Here is a 24,905-nt window from a genome sequence, read left to right as displayed (position 1 = left end):
CTTTCCCTTTATTTCAAATTAAATTTTAGTGCAACAGGCAGGTTGGATAACAGAACTGTTCAAACTTGGCTAAATCTGTTTCCTAAGGGTATCAACTCTCAGATCAACTACACTGTTTTGAAGACAAGTGGGTTAATGGGTTTTTTTCTCCATTTCCCATACAGATTTTTTTAGGCAGATCTTTCAGCCATGCTCTGAACAGGACAAGTGAGCTCACCTCTCTTTCACATGCAGTCTGAACTAGCTCATACAAGCCTTTATTCTGACACAAACAATCAAAATGGATGCACATACACAAATGTCATTTTACATAAAATCTGCAATAAAGTTTAAAACACTAAATAATTTAGATAACAGCACTATTATAAAGGCTTTTTTTCTAGTGTTTTGGGGTTCTGTTTTTGGGTTTGTTTGTTTGGTTTTTTGTTTGGTTTTGTTTTTTTTTTTTAATTACATTCATAGTTAAACCAGATATATTTCATGTCTACTTGCACCTACAAGAACTGTAAATAATGCTATTAAAAAGAAGTTACACCAACCCTTCAAAGGCTACAGTGGGCAATAAGAAAGAGGGAGAAAAGAGAGAGATTCTGGATTATGGATAGGCTTCCAGGGAACATACAAATTCATGTACAGTAAACACAGATACATCCAATCTCATAATTCTTTGGTGCCCAATATACACAAAAACATGTGTTTAAGTGTATACACAACAAAAAACTTCCCAACACCTTTCCACAGAAGATCTCCACCAATAGTGCAACAAAACACACAGCCAAAAAAACCTCCTCAAATGAGTAATATTTCCAATCATTTCACCAACCCCAAAATAAAAGTTAATTTTTTCTTTTCCAGGTGCTTTTACACTGTTTATGGCAGTCTTTGTCTTTTTTTTTTTTTTTTTTTTTTTTTTTTTTTTGTGTCACTGTAAAAGGCAATGAAGCAAGAGCACAACCAATAAAATAAATCTGTTCCATTGAGACAACTACCCCTCTTGTTTTCCCTGGCTCATCAAGCCCACCTATAGATCTTCTTAAGCTTAGTAGATGGCCAAAATAGCAGAACTTTTGCTATTCTAGGCACAACATCCCAAAAGCTGCTCCTCCAACACACAAGTTCTGCAAGCTTGCCAGATTTAAAAACAAATAATAGTACTGGACACCAGTAAGACCTCCTTCCTGCTCTCCTTGAGGCCTCCTTTTTTAACTTGTAAAGCAATACAGTGCTAAGAAGCAGTAAAATAATGTCATGTTATATTGATAAAATCAGCAAATGTTCCTCAGAGTTAAATTTTATTACTATTTTGTTTTAGCAATACAGAAAACAAGTGCTTACCTTTCTGCAATCATTTGGGGATAGAAGGTGAATTACTGCTGTATAATTTCTGTTTCTTACTTGTTTGGAAGTACAGTGTCAACATTCATATTAAAAGAGTAATGAAAGAGGCAAAACTAAAGTCATATTCATATTCCAAGAATAAAAATACTTCCATCAATTTACAACCAATGTCAGACAGAGGGTAGCAAAGACAGGGAACCTTAGTGAAACAAAGAATTAAAACATCCAAGTTTTTCTACCATGCTAAGGAATACCACATAGGTAGTAAAAAAATAAAAATATCACGAGGTTATATTTTTGCAAAACTGTAAGTATAAAGTAAGGGCTGTACTAGACTGGACTACTCATGACAAGCTTGAGTATCACCATGCAGCTTCCCAGCACATGAGTTCAAGCTCATAGGAAAAGAACTCATACCCAGATATTGCACTAACTGCACTGTGGAGAGGAACAATAATTTGATGAAAATTCAAAAGTGCCTGATTTTGTTTAAGAGTTTTTTCGATCTCGAATAAACTGCTTGTCCTAGAGAGGATGGGACTCCTTAGATAATTCTTTGGGGCATAAAAGGGCACAAGTTGTGATTGTATCTCAGTTTTGCTTTCCTGCCTATTGTTCTTCACCTGGGTATTCAAACTAATACCAGGAGAAAAAACCCTCCTGCAGACAGTATTACTTTACAGGAGCTGTCTGACAGGCAGGCAGTGTCAGTGCCGGGATGCACTTGATGCAGAGGGCTTAGCTGAGAAAGTGGGTGAGCAGGTTTGGTGACAAAGGCTGGCATTGTAGCTTTGTGCCCCCTTACACCATTCACAGCTAAAGAAAAAGACATTTCTTTTAACAGCACTGCACCATCTTCCCCATCCCCATTCCCATTTTCCCAGTTAAGCTTTTACTATCACACTCCCTTTTTTGACCCTGTGCCACCTTGAGCTTCTCTGTGCTTCCTAACAATTAGGTGTCAGATGTTTTTTGTCTTTACTAAATCTATGCTTCCTGCTTTTCTCACTGCAGGAACAACTGTCAAAGGTTGAAGATTTTGTTGATCTAGTATACGGCTACTGCTTTAGTAATAAGCTGATACTAATTTCTTTACTGAAAAGGATATATGTATTTGTTCTTTGCGACTCTAGTGAGAAGATATGACTATATACTGTGAAAGATAATTGCTTAAAAATTCAAGTTTATTTTTGTTGGAAAAGAAAAACTGGTATTTTCTTCTTGTTCCTGAAAGTGAGAAGTTTAGCTTTGCTCTTATGATGATTAAACACACCAATTAATTTAGACAGCTTGGATTGTTGTGCTACATAATTGCTGAAAACTATTATTTGCTTAAAAACCAGTAACTGCATGGCTCCCCTTGTTTCTGATTGACTGAGACATTTTATTTCAGTTTAATGTCATTTAATGTGGTTTCCAGAAAACCACAGAAAACTGTCTATTCTAGTGCAGTTCACTCGGCCACAAATCCACATTACAATAATTTTTCACTGCTTTCTGACTTTTATTGGGAACGAATGTCATTTCCCTGTCACAATTAAAAGACAATGCAAAATTAATGTGGATTTCCAGACTTTTGGATATAACATAGAATACCTAGAAGCCACTTCTGGATTCTCCTGTTAGACATGTAGCCGACTTGTCCAAAGCCAACAATGATTAAAATAAGTAAACAAAAATTAAGACAAATCAGGGGAGTGGAACTTACTAAGTTATTTACCTCAGCATAAGCTCCAGCTCACATGCTCTATGCTCAGGAGATTGTTCAATTACAAAACAGATTCAGAGCAGGGAAATAGGCAGGCTGACACTGAAAAAGTAAGCAACAGGAGGCACTTTTTTCCCATATGCTCCTATTCCACATCATGTCTCCACTCTCAAGTTTAAAATAGGTTTGAGATGATGAAAGCAAATGTTAGTTTTATATAAAACTGTTCCATTCTGATATAACAGACTAATGCACACACAAAAGGCAAAGCTATGCAGAATAATACCTTCTGACCAGATGGATCCCAGCCTTTCAGGTATCTTTTCTGGGCTATCCTAATGTGAGAGCCATAGTTTTGATGGGATGCGACTTTGGCTCAGGGTTTACACTCCAGTCACTGGAGGAAGTACCTGGAAAGAGGCAATCTGGTGTCTGAATAGAGAATTCCCATCTTCTCAAGGAAACAGGCAGCTGGTTGGAGAAAACCACTCCAAAAACCAGAAAAAGAACATCTAAACTAGTGTCAAGGACCAGGGATTGAAGGAATAGCAAAACGAGGGGCTGGGTGCTCAATTGTTTTACTTCACTGGCCTATCCCAAGCCTGGGCATGTGAACACAAAACACATAAAGATACACAGGCACCTGCTACTTAACAAAACCAAAAAACAAACAAGCAAAAAACCACCCCAAACAAACAAAACAAAACAAAACAAAACAAAACAAAACAAAACACTAAAGTGGGTTTTGGAGTCCTTATGTGAATATTTAAGTAAATCAAAAGCGATAATGACAGCACAGTTCCACGGGAAGCTGTCAAGTATCCAACTTACATGAAATATAAACTACTAGTTTACAGATACATAAGATCTAAAGGCAAGTCTTTGGCTCACAGGGCCACATTTTCAAATATCAGTTCACCCAACAGCTTCTGATCACTTCCAGATGTGACAGGCACTTGCAAATGCTGTGGTTCTGACAACATGATGTGCTGTGTCATAAACAAATAACAAACACTTCTGTGGAGATGGTTGGAATGCAAACAGCAAGCCTGTGGCCTTCCCCCCTGTGCCACTACTTCTGTACAATAACTGCTCACAGTCACATCTGAAAAATCTGATGGAAATTTCAGATCCCTTCTACATCTCTGACAGGTGAACACAAGGAACAGGTAACAAACCCAATGGCTGAAGGATCTCACAAAGCCCTTCTTTGGTGGTTTTGAGTCTGATTTGAGCAACAGACTATTTCTCATAGACACAGAGAAATGTGGAGATGATCAGCTCTGCCAATTACTAGCCTGTTGCTATTCTGTCCATTGTAAAGCACAGCCTTCAAAATGACACTGCTTATTGCAGTCATAATATTATGAATTTAAATATAATAATGTCAACTGTATTCATGTCAGACAGTATTTAAGCAAATACAAAATTGGGAAATCAGGGATGAAAGGCTGGGAATTTTGCTGTTGGCTTCAGCGGAGCCCGGACAGCATGATGTAAGTGTGAACTCATATTTTCAGGAAAAAAAAGAGCAATGGGTGGGTTGTGTCTGACTCACCCTAAATTGAGATGTCTGTTATATTTCAAACTAGTTATGGTAACATGGTTCTTCTTCACCAGGAAATGTCCAAAGCAAAAGAAGCTCTTTCAGGTGTGCTGTATAAAGAGTGACCATACCTAATTTCAATGTAATTTCTTTAGCCACCAGTACAGCGGCCTTGCTCACCAGCTTCCAGAAAGGATGAGTTATGATGACAGACTACGCAGAATACAGGAGTTGCCAAAAACTTGTAGTTTTCATGCTCTATTCATATTTTAATGCAAACATGCTGAAACTTCTCATGGTAAATACAATATACAGAGAATTACTGGCAAGCAGTCTTAACATGGGAAACATTAACACATCTCACTTTTAACAGTGAAGTTCCCCTTGTAAGTTAAACCTGATCTGAATCTTGGCTCCCAAGACAAATATTCTGTAGTTTACCTCATGTGGAGCACATTATGTTTGGCTCCAAAACAGTTTGTGTCAAAAGCAATTATTTCTGTTCTCTAATCGAAGCCCCAACAATGAGTTTGGGTTAGAATATAAAACAAATAGATGCAACTTGCTGACTGCCTGATGCCTTAACTGCTTCAGCATCTGATCACTGTAAGGGGTAGCTGGGCACAGCCATTCTGGATGGCAAGGTACACTAGGTGTGCTGCACACATCCCTTGTCATTTTGCACAGGATGACCTTAGTGCCTGGAAGTATCTAAAAGAACTTTGCGTAAGTAATTATACTCAAAACAAAATCCATTATCCGAAGAAAGAGAGAGAATGATGTTCTGATAAAAGCACCAATGCTGGTTGTTCTTTACAATTTATATAAAATGACTACACTTCATTTTGCTTTACTGTTTGATTTCCCCAAGTTATTTTATATAAAGCATACACACCTTTTTCATTTGGGGTGAAGTAGGTGATTTTTCTAAGAGTTAATAAATACGTGTCACTGAGAACTCTGGGGCACAGTTCCCCTCCCCTGAATTATCCCCTTGGGCCACAAGAAGGGGCAGGTAGCAGCTGCAAATCTGTAACACCTCCATTTCCAGCTCAGCCTGCATGCTGATAACCCAGCCCCCAGGCCAGGGCATACCTGCCTCCCTGGTCAGAGCCACAGGAGCAGGGCACCAGCAGAGCCACCACTCCAGCCCTCACTGCCCCAGCACACACACAGCAGCCCTGGGAACCAGCCTCTCCTTTAGAGCTCCCTCTGTTCAAAACACGGCTTACACCAAATGGTTGGATCTCATCAAGACTTCTGACATAGTGCTTAGCCTTTTAAAATCATTAGATGTTCACTTCTGTCCAAGTACTGAGGGAAAAACAAGGTGTCAGGAAACAAGCCCACGTCCACCCACGTCCATATTGCAGATGCAAGATTGCAGCTTTACTGCATTTAGCACAGGTTCCCCACTGGTTCCTCAAGAACCTGGTTTGTGAGACAGGGCAGAGTGCGAGATGTTCATAATAACATGACTGCTTTGTATAATACATTTATTCTTGTTTCTCAGCAAATGTTAAAATATTGCTGTTGGGAAACATGGTATAATAATGAAATGCTAAGAGGGATGAAAGTGCTTCTCTGGTACTATTTTGAGAAAGTCATGAAAAGCACTAGATCTTTGAGAGCACAGGGGTTTATTTTCTATTTAATTTAATCTACATAATTAGAAGGAAAATAAGACATAAGCCTGAAATAACATAGGAATAAAACATGATCTTATGTCTAGTCACCTGCCAATTACTTCTACACTGAAAAGCAAATAAAATCCCAAAACCCTTAAAAATTAAAGTGACAGAGATTTAGTTGTAAATTGAAACAGAACTTAAACGGAATTCACCAAACAGGATGTCCTCCCTCTCTGCCCTCTTCTGCACTCACACCACACAATAAATAATTCTGTTAAAAAGTTGATCCATGGAATTGCTTTATTTATTTGGGCACTGCATGTGCGTTTCTCCATAGCTCTGCCAAACATACCTTCCCACAGACTTGTTGCTTCAGTCCTGGGCCTCTCTTAAATGGCAGACACAAATCCCCTGTGAATTAGATTGAGACCATCATGCTAATTTTCACATTTAACCAAAACCAGATTTAAACTTATGTTTTCAAAGGTGGATGGCTAGTGGAAGGCAAGTATATTTCATGCTTTAAGAGGAGGTAAAGTTACTTCTGCTCTCCAAACGACATTAAGAAATTCCCAAAGAAATCTGACAATAATACAAACTCAGATCACAGTAAATTATATCACTTGGCAGCTAAACTGGAGAACTAAGTCCAGAATTGCCAACAAAACTCAAGACACACATTTGGATATATGGAAAGCTTTGCAATGACTAACAGAAAGGAGCCTGCACAGGCATCTTGTGAGACCTATAAAGAACCTTATCAGTTTGGGGTTTTTTTAATAAAAGTGTTCAAAAGGAGAAGATAGAACAGACAGACCATCTGCAATGTAACCACATAAAAGACCCCTGGGCAAATCCAAACCCATTAGCAGAAGTGCTTGACAAATCTGCCAAAGAGCCAGATGCTGCTTATGGAGGAGCCTCTCCCTCCTTGTCATGTGGATTCTCTGACTTCTGTTCCCAGAGGAGAGCAACACTGACTGGTGCTCAGACTAAGCTGAGTGTGGAGGGAGCTGAGGTACAGAACTGCTCTCTGATAAGGCTGTCTTAACATAAGGAGGGAAGGCAAAGGCTAAAATATTACAGCAGGCTTAACATGCATTTGCACAATGTGTGGAAGATGCAGATGGTAGGAAAAAAGAAAGCAAACTTGCAATTATTATTTACAAGTGGTCTCAATCACCTTATTTGCATGTGGTCTCTTTTTATCTGGATTTTTTTTTTCGTTCTTTCTTGTCCTTAGCTGTGATAGAGTTAATTTCTTCTCAGTAGCTGTTGCAGTGCTGTTTTGGATTCAGCATGAGAATGTTTTGGTTTTGGTAAGTTGTGTTTATCCTAAATCAGGGACCTTTTTATTTTGTGTCTCATGCTCTGCCAGGGAGGAGGTATGCAAAAAAGGCTGGGAGGGAGCATAGCTGGGACAGGTGACCTGAATGGGCCAAAGGGATGTTCCACACCATGGAATATCATGCCCAGCTTATGAACTGGACGAGTTACCCAGAAGTGGGGATTATCTGGGTTCTGGGACAGGGTCTGGCATTAGTCAGCAAACAGTGAGGCATCACTATCAGCAAACTATTGTGCATCACTTGTTTCTACTGTTTTTTTCCCTTGGGAAAAAACTATTTACTAATCATAGTAAATAATAATAATAATAATAATAATAATAATAATAATAATAATAATAATAATAATAATAATAATAATAATAATAATAATAATAATAATAATAATAATTTACTATGATTAGATATTTTACTTTGTTTCAGTTATTACACAGTTTTATCTCAAGCTACAAGTTTTACTTTTGGTTCTTCTCCCCATACCACTGGGGTGGGTGTGTGGAGGGTGAAGTTGCATGGTGCTTGGTTTGTAGCTGGGCATAAACCATGACAATTCTATTTTTGTTTCCTACTTGTTTTTTCACTAATGACTGATCAGGGCCCAGTAGGATGGTAAGGAGGTGAATTCTGGTATGTTAAATATGAGCACAGCGTAATAACTGTGTGGTGTTAGTTAACTGTTTACTGAGTACATGGGACTGACTGATGACATTTAAAATGTGAAACATCTAGAAATTACACTTAAAAATATTTGAGAAAAAATGTGATTTGTGTAAAAAGCAAACCAATCTCAGAACAGGAGATTTGGATCTCAATGGCCATTTTCTTTTCATTGTCTACTTTCTTCTTGGAATTTTTTCAGCTATATTTGAAGTGCAAAGTAGGTGGAATCAAATACTTTTACTATTCAGGCTGACCAATGGTAAAATACATTTAGAGTATACAAGAGGTCAAAGAAGCTGGAACAGAGTCTGAATTAGTTCTCCTATGTACTGCTGTAATGTGATATGAGAGAGCAAAAAATAGACCACAGGAGAAAGAAACAGAGCTCCTTCTCATTGTTATTACATGTGCTGCACACGTAAGAAGAAAAAACACTGCTATTTTATGGCTCAAAATCCAGTTAAAATTTTAGGATAAGGCTCTAAGAGACTACTGGATCAAGCAGAAACATTCGTAGGTGCAATCCTAGGTTATCTTTAGCTCAAAATCAGTATTTACCCTAAAATATTCCTGCAGATTAAACAATTATAAAAGTTTGATGGATACATTAATTAATCCAGAAATCCTGCTCTCTTTAGCAAACTCTAAAACCACAAGGCACTTTGATCTCCAAAATCTCCAGATTACTTCCACTAACACTTCTGTTAGAATCTTGTTTATCCAATTTTTTTTTCAATGTGGTGATAAAAAACAAACAAACAAACAATACCTCAAAAACAAATGCAAACAAACAGACAAAAAAAAAAAAAAAAGAATCCCTTAGGTTTTGTTGCTTTCATTCTTTTTGAAGTCTGACCCATCACTGACTGAGGTTAATGGAAATCTTAACAGTGACATGATCTGGCTTGGGATCACAGGGATAAATTATTATTAATATCACAGAAAGTATGTTATGCCCAATATTAACAAAAAAAACCCCAGGAATTTTTAACAGACATGAAAAATAAAAAAGTACATTACTTTTATTTTTATAAGCCACAGGGAGCTGTTAATATAAATCATTAAAATACTTCCCGGTGATGTCATCAGTTACCATGTATTTGCCCTCTAAATAGATTATTGTAATTTCTGTAAACATCTCATACAAATTTTTAGAACTCTTTGGGGGCTTGATCCAGAGCCAACAAGACCTGATGGGCAGACAGTGACCAGCTTCAATAGGCCTTGGGTAATCAGAAGACTGAATTTCTGCAGTTAAAGAATGAGAACATCAGTGCTGAGAAGGCAGAGAGACACCACACAGACTGATCTAAAAAAAAGGAGAGGCTTGCATTGCCTGAAAATAAAATCTATGTAGCAAGGCACTACTCCTTGTAGGAACTGTAGTGCAATTGTCATGGTTGCTGTGTGTCACTCAGTTACACGTATGTGAAGAATCATCTCCCAAACACTTTGATTGATTCCAACTGCCTAAGTGGCATGCAGACTAAATGAGTGCACAAAACTTTAATAAGGACCAGATTTGTATAAAACATTCTCTGCAAGCTAAGTCTGTGTGTCCCAGAATGTAGTCTTTACAAGAAATCTTATTCCACAATGCAGTTATTTTTAAATTGGAAAATTGTTGTATGTTTTTTGTCAGTCACTGTCTTGACGGAGTAGTTTGGGCTTGATCCTGCCAAACATTTCTTTTAGGTGAAGTGCTTGTAACTGTAGTGGCCTCACTGACATGAATGCTATACTCTGGCATATACCATCCCCCTTGTTGACAAGTTTTTCTTCCAGTCCCCAAAATTACTTGTGACAATCTTTCAATTTAATTATTCTGCCTTTTCATAGAAAATTTGTTTTGCTGTGTCTGTTTCTCCTTATAGCCTGCTCCAAGTCCAAGAAATACCAGAAGCCAGTCAAAAGTCTTTTTTCCTGGCTAAAGATTAATCTTATTTTTGCAGGTATTCCCTTCTGGAATTGACCAGTTTTGCAGAAACACTCAATCTGTAAAACTGAAAGAAATGCTTTCATTGCCTTTGCTCAAATTGTGTACCTAGTTGGTCTTACAATAAATCAGCACAGCAACAGGTGATTGCTGGTGGAGTCTGCATGGTTTCCCAGGAGAAGAGGGATACAGTAAGATGTCAATAGAAAGAAGTTCAAATAAATGGAATTTCAAAAGTGCCTAACTTACATGTCTACTTCAGGATGAGAGGAATCTCACCTTCAAAGTCTAAATTAGAGTCCTGTCAATAACGAATTTCCTCAAATGAAGCCCATTTATCATGTCATAATGATCTACAGATTATTCAATATGGGATGGATTGGAGCTACACTTCTGACTCAGAAAAGCATTATCCTCTGGTCAAAATAAGCTACATATGGTTCACAAGACAACAAACCCTTGCCTTCTAAAAAAGCTTCTAACACATGTATGAGAAGAAAATTAGGGAGCCTAATGTATTTAAACAACACATATAAAATCTTGCTAATTTTTACTGCACTACAAATATTGTGTATTTTTTAAAATTATAATTGATGCAACTTTAATCACAGTTTCCATAGCTATTGCTGGCTTTTTGTGCTCAGCAGTTCAATTGCAAGCTTCTCTTTACTATGTAAAATAATGCTGTTCATCTCCTGAACTGCAAAAGAATGGGAAGGTACTGCTGATCCCACTCTACTAGGAATGTGTACACAGACGGTCAGATGTTTTCAAAGTCATGGAAAAGGCATGAAAGCTTCATCACAGAATCTGTCAGGTGCCAGTAAAGCTTGGATTTGGGCTCAGAGGTTAGAGTGTTAGAGCTGGTAAATATGGGCCAACCAATGCCTGACTGAAACAATGAACCATCACCATGATCATTCTGAGATAAGATTGTTAAGGTCTTGTTGAGGGAATTAGTTGGTGGAAGAAATCTCAGGTGTATTTTAGTTGAAATCGATGAGCATGAAACATGATTATCTGGTTGTCTGGAATAACATGAAGAAGATACATGTTACTTTTATTTTAATTTTTTTTTAAAGTGTATGAATGGTCATGGAAACACTGTCTGGCGATGCATACATGCAGCATTAGCACAGCTCAGATCCAGTGAACATAGTGAACATTGCATCCACAACAGTGAGCCCAAACTGCAGAGGAAACAAACTTTGGTCCAGAGAAGTGAATAGGAAAACTGTGGTAGCTCTCACTGACACTCAATACCATCTATTTACTGGTGAATGCATTAACGACAATAATTGTCTCTGGATGTGTATGTGCACTCCGTATCCTGACCAATTAAAAACCATGAGTAGGTATCAAAATGAGACCAGTGAGAAAATGTGAAAGCCTACTTCTCATTCAAAAGTTTTAAGAAAGACTTTTAAGATGAAACAGAAACAGGAATTAGTATCTTTTAAATCTTACTTTGTGGTGCACATAGAAGCGTGGGTGTTGAAGAACAGAACAGCAATCATCCGATGAACAGCTGCAATCTATGCTAGCAACCTCACTGAAACCCGTATTGAATTGAAATATTAGAGGCCTTTTTAAACACATAAAAAACCCCTGTGAGCTTTTTTGGATAACTGCTTTATCTGGCAACTTGATCTGTGCATATGATTCAATATTTACCAGTGATCATCACTGGTGAATTTGTAGTTTGGTAACACATAGGCATGAACCCCATCTAACCGGTATCAATGCAGTAACTGCAGTGCCCCTGATTTACACTCTTCTTACAGCATCTGATAAAGTTTTTAATGGGAGGATTTACTTAAGACAGCCTTAATTTCCTTTTCCTTTGCTTTTAGATTTTTTTTTTTTTTAAATATGTAAAGGAAAAGTCAGGAAGTATGGATATTACTGGAAATACTGGATCCACAGGTTTGTAGTAAAAATCATGCAATAAAGTGGAGGGCTTCTTGCTCTGTGTGGCTTAATTTTAACTTACTAGCACAAAAATCTATCGCCCTTCTGCAAATACATGAGTAATGTATTTTTTGACACTGTGTATCCTAAGTATTCCTAAGCTGATTTGTCAGCTAACTTTTATCCCTAACTTGCAAAACTACTCATTGAAACCTTCAAGTTTTCCCTTTCTTCCTATAGATAGCTTCATCACAACATAAATATCATAGCTTAAAGAAGGAAAGTATGTGAAATATTCAGCCATTTTCCTTTACCCTTCCAGGAAAAAAAGAAACTGTTTAAACTGTCAGAAAAATCTCCTCATTCTGCTGCAGTCTTCCATCCTCTCCAGATGGTAAAAAAACCATTGTTTTTTTCCTATAATCAGTGAACTTTGAGGAAGCAGTAGAAGACCCTGCTGAATTTCCATTTGCAGTGACTTCCACTCCCTCATTTAATTTCTCTCCTCCCTATTTCATTTTATAGCCCAGAAAAACCAATAGTTACTCTCATGCCTCAATTCCAGACATGACTTTGGCCTTACAGTGGAATCTCTGGCAGGCCTGGTGGTATGAGAAGGAGGATCTGGGGGTAGGAGAGATGCATTCATCAAGCAGACTGCTACGTCAAAGAAAGATGCTGCCCTGGGATGTGTGGCCAAATAGAATATGCTGTTGCTGAGTGTGAGCTGGAGTCTCGGACTTTATATTTAGCATTTTACCAGACTTCAGAATAACACATATTCCAGCATTTCACATGGTATGAGGTTTTAAGCATAGCTTACAGATTTTAGGGTAACAACATTTTTCCTTATTAGAATTAAAATGGATTTTTTTTATTATTAAGGTAAAAAGGAATTTTGTTGATAACTGCAAACAAGTTAATTTTTGAGCACTGCATTAGACTTCAGCAATTCTTGTAATACATTAAATTTCACGAAGGAGCAGTTCAGCACACTTGGGATTGATAACATTTTAAAGTTACCTGTCATATAAGAAAATTAAGACCAATGTATGTCTGTAGGCTCTGAAGACAGGAACTTCTCTCCCTAACCTTGCTAGTGAATTTGATACAGAGCCAGCATGTCAGAATTGTCCATCATGCTGCTCTTGCCTGCTCCAGACTTGTGGGGGAACAGGCAAGTCCCAAGTATTCACTGCCTCTGTATCACACACCAGCATCCCCAGAAAGCATTCTGAATGACTGGATGACTATTGAGGCTTGCAGACTTTGGCTTTTACTACAGAATTATGAAGAATGCCATAATATTGATACAGCCACAACACCACCACTGTAAGGTATAATGCCACCACCTAAGTATAAAAGAAAGTATTCAGAACCCCTTCATAGGGATTTGATAAACAATTTCCCAAGAAACTCTGACAGAATGTGTAAGACAAAATTGTTTGTGAATCAAAATGTCTGTCAGCGACATTGAAGAATTATGCTTCCTTTTGTGTTTACAACTCGCCTATTCACCATAACTTCAATTTTTAACTACAGATCCCTCTCCCTCTGTGCAATTTACCTGTCTGTTAAGACAACAAGCACTTTCTCTAAGTAAATGCTGACAAGATTGATTTTTATTGCAGATATAGATGGTCACTTCTGAAAAGCATTTTTTTATATGCTGCATAGGTTAGTATATACCTTAAAAATTTAGTAGTCACATCTGCAGTTTGACTGCTTCTTTCTAAAAGACAAACCCAGGCTAAGCAAGACAAAGAATCTGCTGATACACACATGTCACTCCAAGAATTCTCCTGACAAGGTTCCCACACCCAATTTAATTACTTCCCTACTGTAAAAACACTTTCCATCTGCATTTATTGTAATAGTTTCAAATCCAAAACTAACAGACTATAAAGCTAGCTAAATAAATGAATGATATTGGCCTTCGGTCCCAAGCCAGGAGCTATTCTGTAAGGCTGTGTGTCTCCAGCATTCATTTTTATGCTGATGTTTCATTTTTTGTGCAGTGTTTTCACTTAAGCCTTGTTTAGAGAAGAATTACCTTGCTCCAGGCTCTGAAGTGTGATGTGCCACACAGAGCCCTCTAGTGCTGCTCCAGCCCAAGGTCTGTCAGAGATTCCCCTCCAAGACCAAAACTCACATAGCAACCCAAAAATCCCACTTCAGGCTGTATACACAGCATGGCATATGCTCAGGCTTGGAACACGAATTCCAACTCTGTCTGATATAACCTCCAACTGAGGCTGCAGAGGTCAAAATGAAAAGTGTTTCTGTTTGAAAATGCACTTCAAGAAATGAAACTGCTTTATTAACTATTTGTAGCATGGCTTCTCTTGCACATTCAGGAGAAAAAAAAAAAGTATCTCATTCCTCAGACACAGCACAAAGAATTTAACTACAGCTTGTAAGAAATTTCCTGATGTGCAGAGATAGTAACAGTACATTGCATTCTGGGTCCTCAGGTTTGTTGCAGTTTGTTTTCATCACACTTTGATGAAATTACATCAGACTGGAATTCATGGATTTTAAAGGCTTGAATTACAATAGTCTCATTTGGGCAATCATGACTTAAAACTACACACTTGCATATGAGGGTTAGGCTACACTGGCATTCTCCATGGTGTCAAAACACTCAGAAAGAACTTGACTTTTATAATAAATTTCAATCCAAAGCAGCAGCACAGCAAATAAGTTTTTCATTTAGAAGTTGTGAGTACTGAAGGGCAAAGCAGGTTTCCACTGAAGTCCAGGTCAAAACTGCTACTGACTACACTGAAAGCATACTTGGACATTGAACTATCTCTTCCCTTTTCAGTTCTAACCAAACTAAATGAAAATACATATTAATAACAGACATGAGCTAATCAAAGGAATTCAGATGGTGCATAGTGCAGCTCAAGGCACAGGTACTACAATGGCTTTGGATGCTGCAGATGACCTGCAGAGGATCATACTGCAATAATTAAGGAACATAGTTAAAATATAGGTAAAGATAGGTTTGGGGGGCAAACCTTGAATTATTTAACTTTTCTGAGTTTTAGTGACAATGTTAGTGAAATGTCAGGTTTATTTTGTGGCTCTCCCCTCACAATGAAAGCTTCTGGGCTTTTATGACACTGAAATAGTCTCTATACAGAAGCAAGACAAAGACAAGGAGCACTCACTAAATATTGAAGAAAACTATTCACCAGTTTACCAACGACCAGGAAGATGCACATCTAAAACAGCTACTACTTCACTTGCTCAAAATTATCCATATACATACATGCATGTGAAAAACATGGAAGTTAAATCTGCTTCCTTTTTCCCATGTACATGATATTAGAAATGACTGTACTGGAAAGGAATGTATGGCTTCTTTCCAGCTTATGAACACAGCATGTTTTTCACATGTGAAAACAAAATGAAGTTTTAGTAAGAGCAAATTTTCCCAAATAAATAATTAGTTTTCCACACTGGGAATAAACGATATTTTCAATAAACCTCAAGACTCAGATATGCAGAAAAGGGATAACTGAAGAAAGTGAGATCTGATCACACAGATTTCCCTACACTATTTAATAGCTGGGATTGTTTTTTAATTGAATGTGACCATTCACTGCTATGCCATCATCTAAACTCAACAACCCAGACTCTAGGCTGCATCTTTGACCGGGAAAAGGGAAAAATCCCTTTTCTAGAGTGAAAACCATTACAACTGATCCAACCACTCATTCTTTGCAAAATGCAGCTCCGGGGCTCTGATGTTACAAATCCACGGCACAGCTCAGCCTCGCTCTCTGCCACCGCACCGCAGTCAGTCAGCGTCGGCCCTCCAGCACCATACCTGGGATTCTGCGGCTCTGAACCATCGGACTCTGGACACGGCTTCTTCACCTGCAGGAGCAAAGCAGTGCTGGTTACTCTCACTTGAAACACAACTTCCTCTTGCCCCCTCCCATCACAGCAGAACTTAAAGCAGATCCTGCTCTGCTCACCGGGATCTCTATAAAATATTTCCCGCACTTTACAGCAGTGGTTTGCTATACTAAACAGTGTGTTTCATTATTATCCCATGAACAGCTGCCAACTGCACTTCCCCAGGCTCCATTAGTGGGTTAAATGTTCAGCTAAAATAGCTTGGGGAGTAGTCTTAACTAGGAACAAAGAAACCAAAGAACCAGGTTCCCCACTTTGAAATGAGAAAGCCATACTGTTCTCAGCTTGGCCAAGAAATGTTTCCCCAATTGATACTGCTTCTGTTTCCTGCTAAAGCTCAAAATAATAAACACCAGGTTCTGGGGCAAAGCGCACCATTAGTTAAATAATTCATATGGTATTTTTAATTTTGTGAATCTGCTAACTGTATGTTAACTATATTTTCCTATTGCACCAATGAATACATGCACTGTTTTCACTCATATTTGCAAGACATAAGTACATAAAAGGAATTTTAGCTTCCAACTTGATCTCCGCAATACTCTGCTGTAGGCTGATTGGAGGTGATAAAATCCATCACTGTCAAAAAAAAAAATCTATTAGAAAACTGTTCTCTTGCAGACTAGGTATCTCCTTGGGATCTTCACGATTTCCAGCAAAAATTTAATTGTACCTTCTGGTAATCTAAATTACTTGCATTTTCAGCAGAGGAAAAAACATTTTGCTTGCTAGCTTGCTAATGCAAAGTCCAGGGCTCTGTGGGAGGTTTCAAAGTTCCAGTTTTAAAGCCACCTAGAAATATTGCTCACTGAGGCTCACTTATTGTGAGAGACACAATAAAAAAAAAAATTCCCTTTACAAACAGCAAGTTCAATGACAAGTTTCAGGATACCTTGCATCAAGAAACTCTTCTATACTTTTTTGCTACTTTAAAAGTATTTCAGAGGAAAAAGAAAGTGACTTTGACTCACTTCTATTGAAGTTATTGACAAATGACAAAACACTCACCAGGCCCAACAGAAAAAAGGATTTGACTAATGCTAAATATTTAAGGCTTGTTTTCCAGATTGGCATTTTAACTACATTTTAAATGTTCTATTTGCCAGGAGCAAAATCTTCACTGCCTTCTAGAGTCGAACTCACTTACTACATCTATATCCAAGATTGACCTGAAACTGTCCAGCTCCTGACAATGCAGGTCTTCCATACTTCCAGGTTCCTTTGAAATAGCCCTCCTCTTCCCATGATGAAGTAGGAACTACAAATCCAGAGAGGTTTGGGCTTAAGTTGTTGGGTTTTTTGTAGGGGAGTGTTTGTTTGTTTGGTTTTTTTTTCAGAAAATTTGCTCATAGTATTGACACTGAATATACCTATCTTATAAATGTGATTCTGACCCTTCGCTAACCACTCTAATTAATTCAATAAAATGTTAGAAGGATAAATTACAGTTTGTTTGGAACATCTATATATGGACATATCTCATATAATTCAAACACAATCATCTGCTTAAAAAGTAGAATTGAAGGATTTGACTAATGCTAAATATTTTATATATATATATATAAGTTCCCTCAGCTGAATGCCACGGAACATCACTCATAGAGATGAGCCACTCACAGAGCATGAGACACAGTCAGGGCTCACAAAAACCCAAACCTGACAGGCAGTATTTCATAAACATTCAGGTGCAAATATCATTGCTATAGTTTTATGTTAACCACGTTGCTATTAAAGTCGCATAACATCTGAAATACAGTAAAATACTTCAGATATATAAGCATAAGACCATCTGCCATGAAAAATGCCTTCAGTGTGCATTATATACAAACATGAGAAATAGTAATTCAGACTATTGTACTGAGTATCTCCTGGGTATGTCAGTGTCAGAGGGAACTGTTCAAAAAATATATTCAAAATCATTTAAAGACACTGAAATTACAACAGCCTCTCTTTGACAGGACGTGTTTTAATTTCAGGAGCAGTTTGTCTCAACTGAGTCATAGAGATTTGACCAGAAAGGTAATATTTTCATTTCGCATATAAAATATAATTTAAAATTACTGAAAACATAATGTATTGAGAGCTATAAAATACAATAAGTAAAATTAATTAGAAAAGTAAGTATATGCCTAGTAGCTATATAGTATAAACCCTAGAAGATCTTCTTTTTCCATGTCCCTTTAGCATACACTCACTTCCAGCATATTTTTGTTATCTCCTTGCTCTTAAATTTACTGATATTTATACATTCCTTTCCAATTTCTTTTCTGTTCTGTGGTTGCCACCATTATCACTGTCACCCACATATGCACTGGGGCTCAGATCTCACTCCCCAGGTCAGGAAAGTTCAACCACTGACGTTAATCAGTTGCTGGAGAGTCTGTCACCTAGACATCCCAATACCTGAATTTTGCAAAGTGACAGCATGTCCTGTGGTGGGCAACTACCACAGAAGCCCAAAGATAGTTCCAGCACACATTAACACAATCTGAGCACTTTTAATAGGCAGAATATATTAAGACCCCTGGTTTTCCTGGGTAGGGATCATGCAGTAATTGGATACTCACGGATGAGTTTTCCTACCACAGCTCACACAACTACTGCATTTTGTTTTGACCAACATTACAAAGCAATCTAAATATCTGAAAGATTATGCTTTATCCATATAAATTAACATTAAACATTAAAAAAAAAAGAACCAAAAAATTACTACCAAAAACCCCAACTGATAAATTTTGATAAAAGTTGAAAGGTCATAGCAGAAAAGCCACTGAGGAATAGTATCAAAAAGACTCACTTCCTGTGTGATGCAATAAACTTGGGGAGAAAAAGAAAGTGACTATTTCTTATTTAAGAATATTGCAATGAAAGCAAAATGCTTAAAAAGTGAGAGTATTTCATGTTTGTTGCTTGGCACAGAGATGATGAAGTTCATCCATGATCATTATCTGAAGAAATGTGCAGAAGCATAGAGTATAGATTTGGCTTGTCCTCTGAGACTAAATATAAACTTCATTGTGTATCTTTAGGGTCCCTCTTTGAGAGAAAAGATTTAATAAATAAAAAATGTTATTTCTTAAAGGACGAACAGGCATGGGATTTTCTTTCAAGTGGTCATATGGAATGAACACCATTTCTCTTCAAGGCTACTCAAGTAGCAAAACAAATTCTGTTATTCATAAAATTATGCCACCCTTGAAGGTGAACAGAAAATCACTGTGAAAATGTCTGATCAAAGACTAAATATTGTTTCCTTTGTCTTCAGCTGCACTGTTTTACCTCTTAATCTGCCTTGCTGACTGTTTTCAAAATAATTAACTTTCACTAACACCACATTTATTTACATTCTCATGTGTTAAATGCTATAAAAAGAACCTTTTTCTTTACTCCTGCTCTGTTTTCCTTTCCCCCTCTCTGTTTACACAGGTTTTCTCACCATTTTAGTTAAATGCATGTTGAGAATCATTCACAAGAGTAAGACTCCAGTTTCAGTTTGAATTCTGTTGAACTGCACTGAACTTTCCTACTCTGGTTGCCTGCTACAAAATGTTTGTAAAGTTTCAGCTAAAAACCTTCAAATACAAATATTTGTGAGAAGAGACTGCTGTGTTCATGTTTTGAATGTCACGTCATTATGCTGCTGATTGGCTTCAGTGCCTGAAAGTTGGAGGCAAAATCCCAGAATTGAAAGCAGAGGGGGAGAATTACCAATACTCGGGAATTATAATTTCTGTGAAATGGTGTCCACATTTATTTCAGTTTGTAAGATTCTAAAAGACCTGTTGTCACACTGTTGGTGAACTCCTGTTACAGTGTGGGTCCTGAATTTCTGAAGACCCTATCTGCATTGAATCTCCATCTCAAAGACGCTGGTGCTGAACAAGCCTTAGGATTACTTCTGAGTGCCTGGAGAACCCCATGCCATCAGGAAATCTGACACTATCAAAACTGTCCCTCTTAGTCAGTTCCATCTCCCAGTGTGCAGAGCCCTGGGTACAGGGTAGCCAGGCAGTACCCTGAAAGTAAAAAACCCCTGTAGACTCAAATGAAGGGAGGAAAAACAGAGAAAAAAAGAACAGGGAGAAGGAACAGAAATCAGGGCACAAAAGAAGAATGGGCTCTCCATGGTGGCAAAACTAGAGGAGAGCAGAAGCCAAATGAAAAAAATGTGACAGAGGTAGGGGTGCGGTGTGGACAGAAGACGAATACTGGGACTGGCTGAGATGGAACACCACAGTTTGCTCTCCTCTCTTCTAGATTTGGGACTAACACCACAAACATAACCTTAAGCACTCATCAGATACCAGTGAAACTCATTACAAAAGTCACAAGTGACCAGTCTGCCCAGAGCAATGTACTAGTTCTGCTACTCCAGCTGTACAGAAGACCTAATTAATGATCCAAGCTTATTTTCCAAGGGAAAATATACTTTGAACTTAGAAGATTACGTATAAATGTTAGTTTTATGTAGAAAAATGAAAGTCCCATTTGGCTTAAACTTTTATTAAAAATAATCAAAGTTTTATACAATTTCTACCTTCACCTGACTTGATTCATCAGAATTCAAATATGAACACTTTAAAAGTGATAATTTGAGGTCACTGTGAAGATATGCATTTATTAGGCAGCAAAGAACTGCAATAAAGGTATATGATAAATATTTACATGATAAAGGATTTTATATTAATTGGGCTTTGGATGCTTCATGTTTAACAAAGATATAGTGAGGAACATTAAAAGAAAAATCTAACTATGCATTCACTGGAAAAAAAGACACCCCCTGGAAAGCCTAGGATGTCAGGTAATAAGATCTAGCACCATAATGTGCAAGAAGCTGAATTTCCACAGGCCATATTAATTCTGGCATTTCCTTGCTTCTGATGTTTTTCTTTGCAACATTAACATCTTTTAACACGATTTTATTGGACCCCATTACACTAAATGTTAAACCATGAAATGGTCCTGCTCTGTGAGGTGTTCTCACACACACACACTGGTGGTATTAAACTCGTAATGCAACACAGGTGAGAAATCCCTTCTAACACTTACAGCTGAAAAATCTTGCCACATCAGCACTAAATTATTCTGGCAATGAATCTGCTGAGTTCCCTCATCCACTGCACCAATTACGGCCTTGAGATCCCTCCTAAATCAGTAGGGTTGCAACAGGGCTGAGTAGAACCTGCAATGCTTTGGGCCTGGAGGAAGCAGCTACGCATGGTGGTGCTGTGGAGGCTCTAACATCAAGGAGACAAGAATTAAGAAAGAAAAGCACTTTTTGCAGACACAAGGACAACCTCAAATCACATCTTTGTGCTTCCTCAGCCTGTGTGATTGCTCTGGAATATGGGCAGAGCAAGTGCACTTCGACTGCCTGGATGACTCCCTACAGCAAATTGCTCTGGAGGGAGTTGACCCATCTCTGCTCGCTGCCCAGGGAAGGGACTATGTCTGTAGAACAACTCCAGGAAAGGATGGCACAGGCAGGCGAAAACTTGATGGAAATAACGGGTAGAAGAATAAGACTATGGATATTACTAACACTGCAATGAGTATGAATAGTAAAGAAAATTCATTCTCCTCAAATGTTTTTTACATGCTGACTTTGATAGTGTTTACATGGAGTTTTATAACTGTCTTGACAACAAAAAAACCTTACTGGAGACTATCTTTACAATGCCTTTGTACACATCCTTTGCCAAAGATTTCCTTTGCTGCCACGACGGCATTGATACTACAAAACAAATAAAGTCATTTGCTTGACCAACAAAACAGGGCAAGGGTTTGCTTACAGATACAGTGCTGGGATTGAGTCACAAATTGTAGCCATGCAGAAAATACACGCGCTTTTGATTTAATTAAAAAAACCCACAACCAAACAACCAATATTCTTGAAAGTGAAGCAGTTTTTTATGACTGAATTCAAATAATACTCCAAATATGTATGTCCTGTGATGAAAAAATCTCAGTGAAGCTCCTGCAAAATCAAACATATGCTGAGTAGACCCAGAGAAACATATGAAAAGAATACTAAATAATCCCAAATTCTGAACTGATTTTTTCAGAGTAATTCACTATTCTGCCACACTTCCATAACTCTCATAAGTATATTACTCACTTAAACCTAGTGACAATAATAACATTATATAAAGTTTGTATTAAAATACAATATTAAATGAAATTAAAATGCATGTGAAAATGTAAGACTACACTTTTGTGCACAAACAAATTTTAATTACAATTCTGATGTAGCTAAAACCCCAAACATTAATGCTACTGTTGAGTGAAAGAACTTGAAGCAATAGAAAATTGATTTTTCCCCCTATTTTTCACAGTGCAAAGACTGTACATAGCTGTATTTTATTTGAATCACACCCTGCAGTAGATTTGTCATATTTCAGCAGATCTGAAAACAAGAGTTCTGATTACAATGGAAGAATGAGTAAAAATATGCTACATAAATTGATTTAAAATTCACTGTTCAAGGAGTTTTGTGGTTGTTGGTTTGGTTTTTCTTAATAAAAGTCTATATGAGCTAGTTCTCTAGTGGAAACAACATGTCTGCTCACCACCTGAACTAGCTGTTCAGTGGTCTCTTCTATTTTCTTAGTAATGAAATCACTATGCCATCAACTAAAATTGACAACTCTAATCAAAACAAGATTGAGGTTTGAACATGTTTTTTTTTTTTTTTTAAATAAAAGGAAAGTGTAAATTATTTAAAAGTTTTGAGTATGAAAGCAGACTGCTGATACTGACCTTCGCATTTTATGTAGCACAGCAGAGGAGACTTCATATTCAAAGACATCAGATATGTTTCCATGCCTCTAAGGGGTGAGAGCAAGGGATGGGAACAAGGGAAGTCACTGCTGTTCCACCATAATTTCTTCTAATTTCCATACAAACCTTTCCTGAGATAGATTTGTTCTCGATGAAATGCATCATGAAGTTACAGTAGTAACTGTGGTCAGAACCACTAGAAGATGTACACCTAACTCACAAGGAAAACTAATCCAGAAGGGATATATTTACTATTAAATACCTGCAGTTCCAGCATCTAAATCAGTCTAGGCTTGTCACATAAGGCTTCCTTTACATCTAACAGAAAGATACAGATGCATTTCACCAGACCTAGAGTAGTCATCCATTTCAGGCAGAGGGGAATTACACCAAATTAACTGTGACTAATGGCTTCTGCTCTCCACTTACCTGCTGAAACACAGGTAGTTGGGAAACACTGAGGAAATGGAACGGTGCTGCAAAAGAGAGAGGGGCAAAGTCTGTGTGCCTCATGACATCCTCCATGAAATCCTCTTTGTTGGCAACACTGATTTTAAAATGGAGAGGGATGGCTCCTATGGAAGTTACATATTTTAGAGCCTCAGCTCCTTTGAACCAGTCACTGAACTTAGTAATTTTAAGAAGGAGCTGTGTCTTAAAAACCATACAATAATCTTAAATGCTTCCACTTCTTGAGATGACAATCTTCATGACTCCCACAATGTTTTGGATTTTCTGTACAAATTGCTGCTGAGAACAGTGTGGACAAACCAGGAACCAGTCCATGGACAGCCCAAAGAGCTGCAAAGAGGCACTGCATTTCATTCAGGTCTTATTTCACCAGGCTGGAATGATGAGCAGTGATACACTAGAGCTCTTGCTGGTGTGCACATTACATACACATTGAAGTTAATGGGAATTTAATCAATCCAGGTAAATACCTTTTTCATATTTCCAGTGAGACTATAATGATCATTTCTTTTGGGCACACTGGGCAGTCTTACCATTGACACAAGCCTTTGTAAAACATAAATCAGAAAGCTTTATATAAATAAAACATGCAGCTTTGTTTCTATTGAGAAGTTTTAGAGAATGAAGGTATCATTAAGGTGACATGATTGATAAAATCTGAGACAACTTTAACTCCTCAATTTTCTTATTCATATGCTATAATTGGGAACTAAACATTCCTTCCTTGGTAATTTCTTGCTAGTGGAAAGGTTTCCTATGTGTTTGTTTTTGCAACATGACTAATGGGTTCAAACAGTTCAGAGCTCTAAGCGTTTTTAAAATCTTTTATACCTGCAAATATTTTTAAAACACATTTTGAACTGCCTTTGGCACAAGTGTACTAAAAATATCAGAGGGTGCACAGTCAAGTCGTAATTTAAGCGATTGGAACCTGTAAAGTAGTAAATTGTACATTTTTAAAAGCATTTATGCATGCACTGTGGGAAAAACTGGCATTCTCTTTTTCTTTTTGTTTGTTTGTGTACAATGAAAGAAGGAAATTCGCCTTTCCCCCTAACTGGTGGGTCAGGCAGGGCAAATGCCATACTACAATGGCACTTTTTGTTTCAGCCTGAGTTACCTAATAGCTCAGAGCTCACAGAATGCTTTTCACTGCAGCTGGGAGGGTGGGCCTGGCTCCCTGAAGAGAGAAGAGGAAGAGAAGAGAAGAGAAGAGAAGAGAAGAGAAGAGAAGAGAAGAGAAGAGAAGAGAAGAGAAAGGAATTAGTTCCCTATTCAGATCTTCCAAAGGCCAAAGGTTTGGAAACTCTACCAGCCTTGAGCTCATTTATCAACAAATTCAGATTCAGGAAAAAGTACTAACGCACTAACTCTGGTTTTCTCTCATTCTCTTTTCTTTCTCTCACATTATTTTCCTAGCTCTCTCCCTCTCTCCCACCCCCAGCATCCCTTAAAAAATGCCCACACCAACCTAAATTCAAACCTTTGGCTTTTTTTTTAAACTAACTTTTCATGTCAGCACTATAGCTCAGAGAAGCTGAATCTGCAAGTATACCCTTGGTGTCTTCCTGGTGTCTTCCTGGTATCTCCAAACTGGCAATCAGCTAGAAGATTTTCCATGTTAATCTAGACATGGAAAATGCTTACT

At 37.7% G+C, this 24,905-nt stretch overlaps 1 protein-coding gene across 11 annotated transcripts in view; it reads right to left on the bottom strand.

Moving 5' to 3' along the window:
• EYA4 (EYA transcriptional coactivator and phosphatase 4) overlaps nt 1-24,905 on the bottom strand; it is a 141,365-nt gene that overhangs the window by 49,769 nt on the left and 66,691 nt on the right. For 9 of the 11 annotated variants that reach the window (XM_041470014.1, XM_041470020.1, XM_041470015.1 and 6 more), the window contains one exon: nt 15,915-15,964. In XM_041470014.1, the coding sequence (XP_041325948.1) occupies nt 15,915-15,964 (50 nt within the window). Of the gene's footprint in view, nt 1-3,332; nt 3,476-6,575; nt 6,635-15,914; nt 15,965-24,905 lie in introns of those variants that run through there. The other 2 variants (XM_041470017.1, XM_041470018.1) reach the window with 2 other exon arrangements.

The sequence above is a fragment of the Pyrgilauda ruficollis genome, unplaced genomic scaffold (genome assembly GCF_017590135.1).
Source record: "Pyrgilauda ruficollis isolate IOZ18807 unplaced genomic scaffold, ASM1759013v1 scaffold24, whole genome shotgun sequence".
Lineage (NCBI taxonomy): Eukaryota > Metazoa > Chordata > Aves > Passeriformes > Passeridae > Pyrgilauda > Pyrgilauda ruficollis.
The sequence above is the reverse complement of the archived record's forward strand: the minus strand, read 5'-3'. Positions and strand labels throughout refer to the sequence as shown.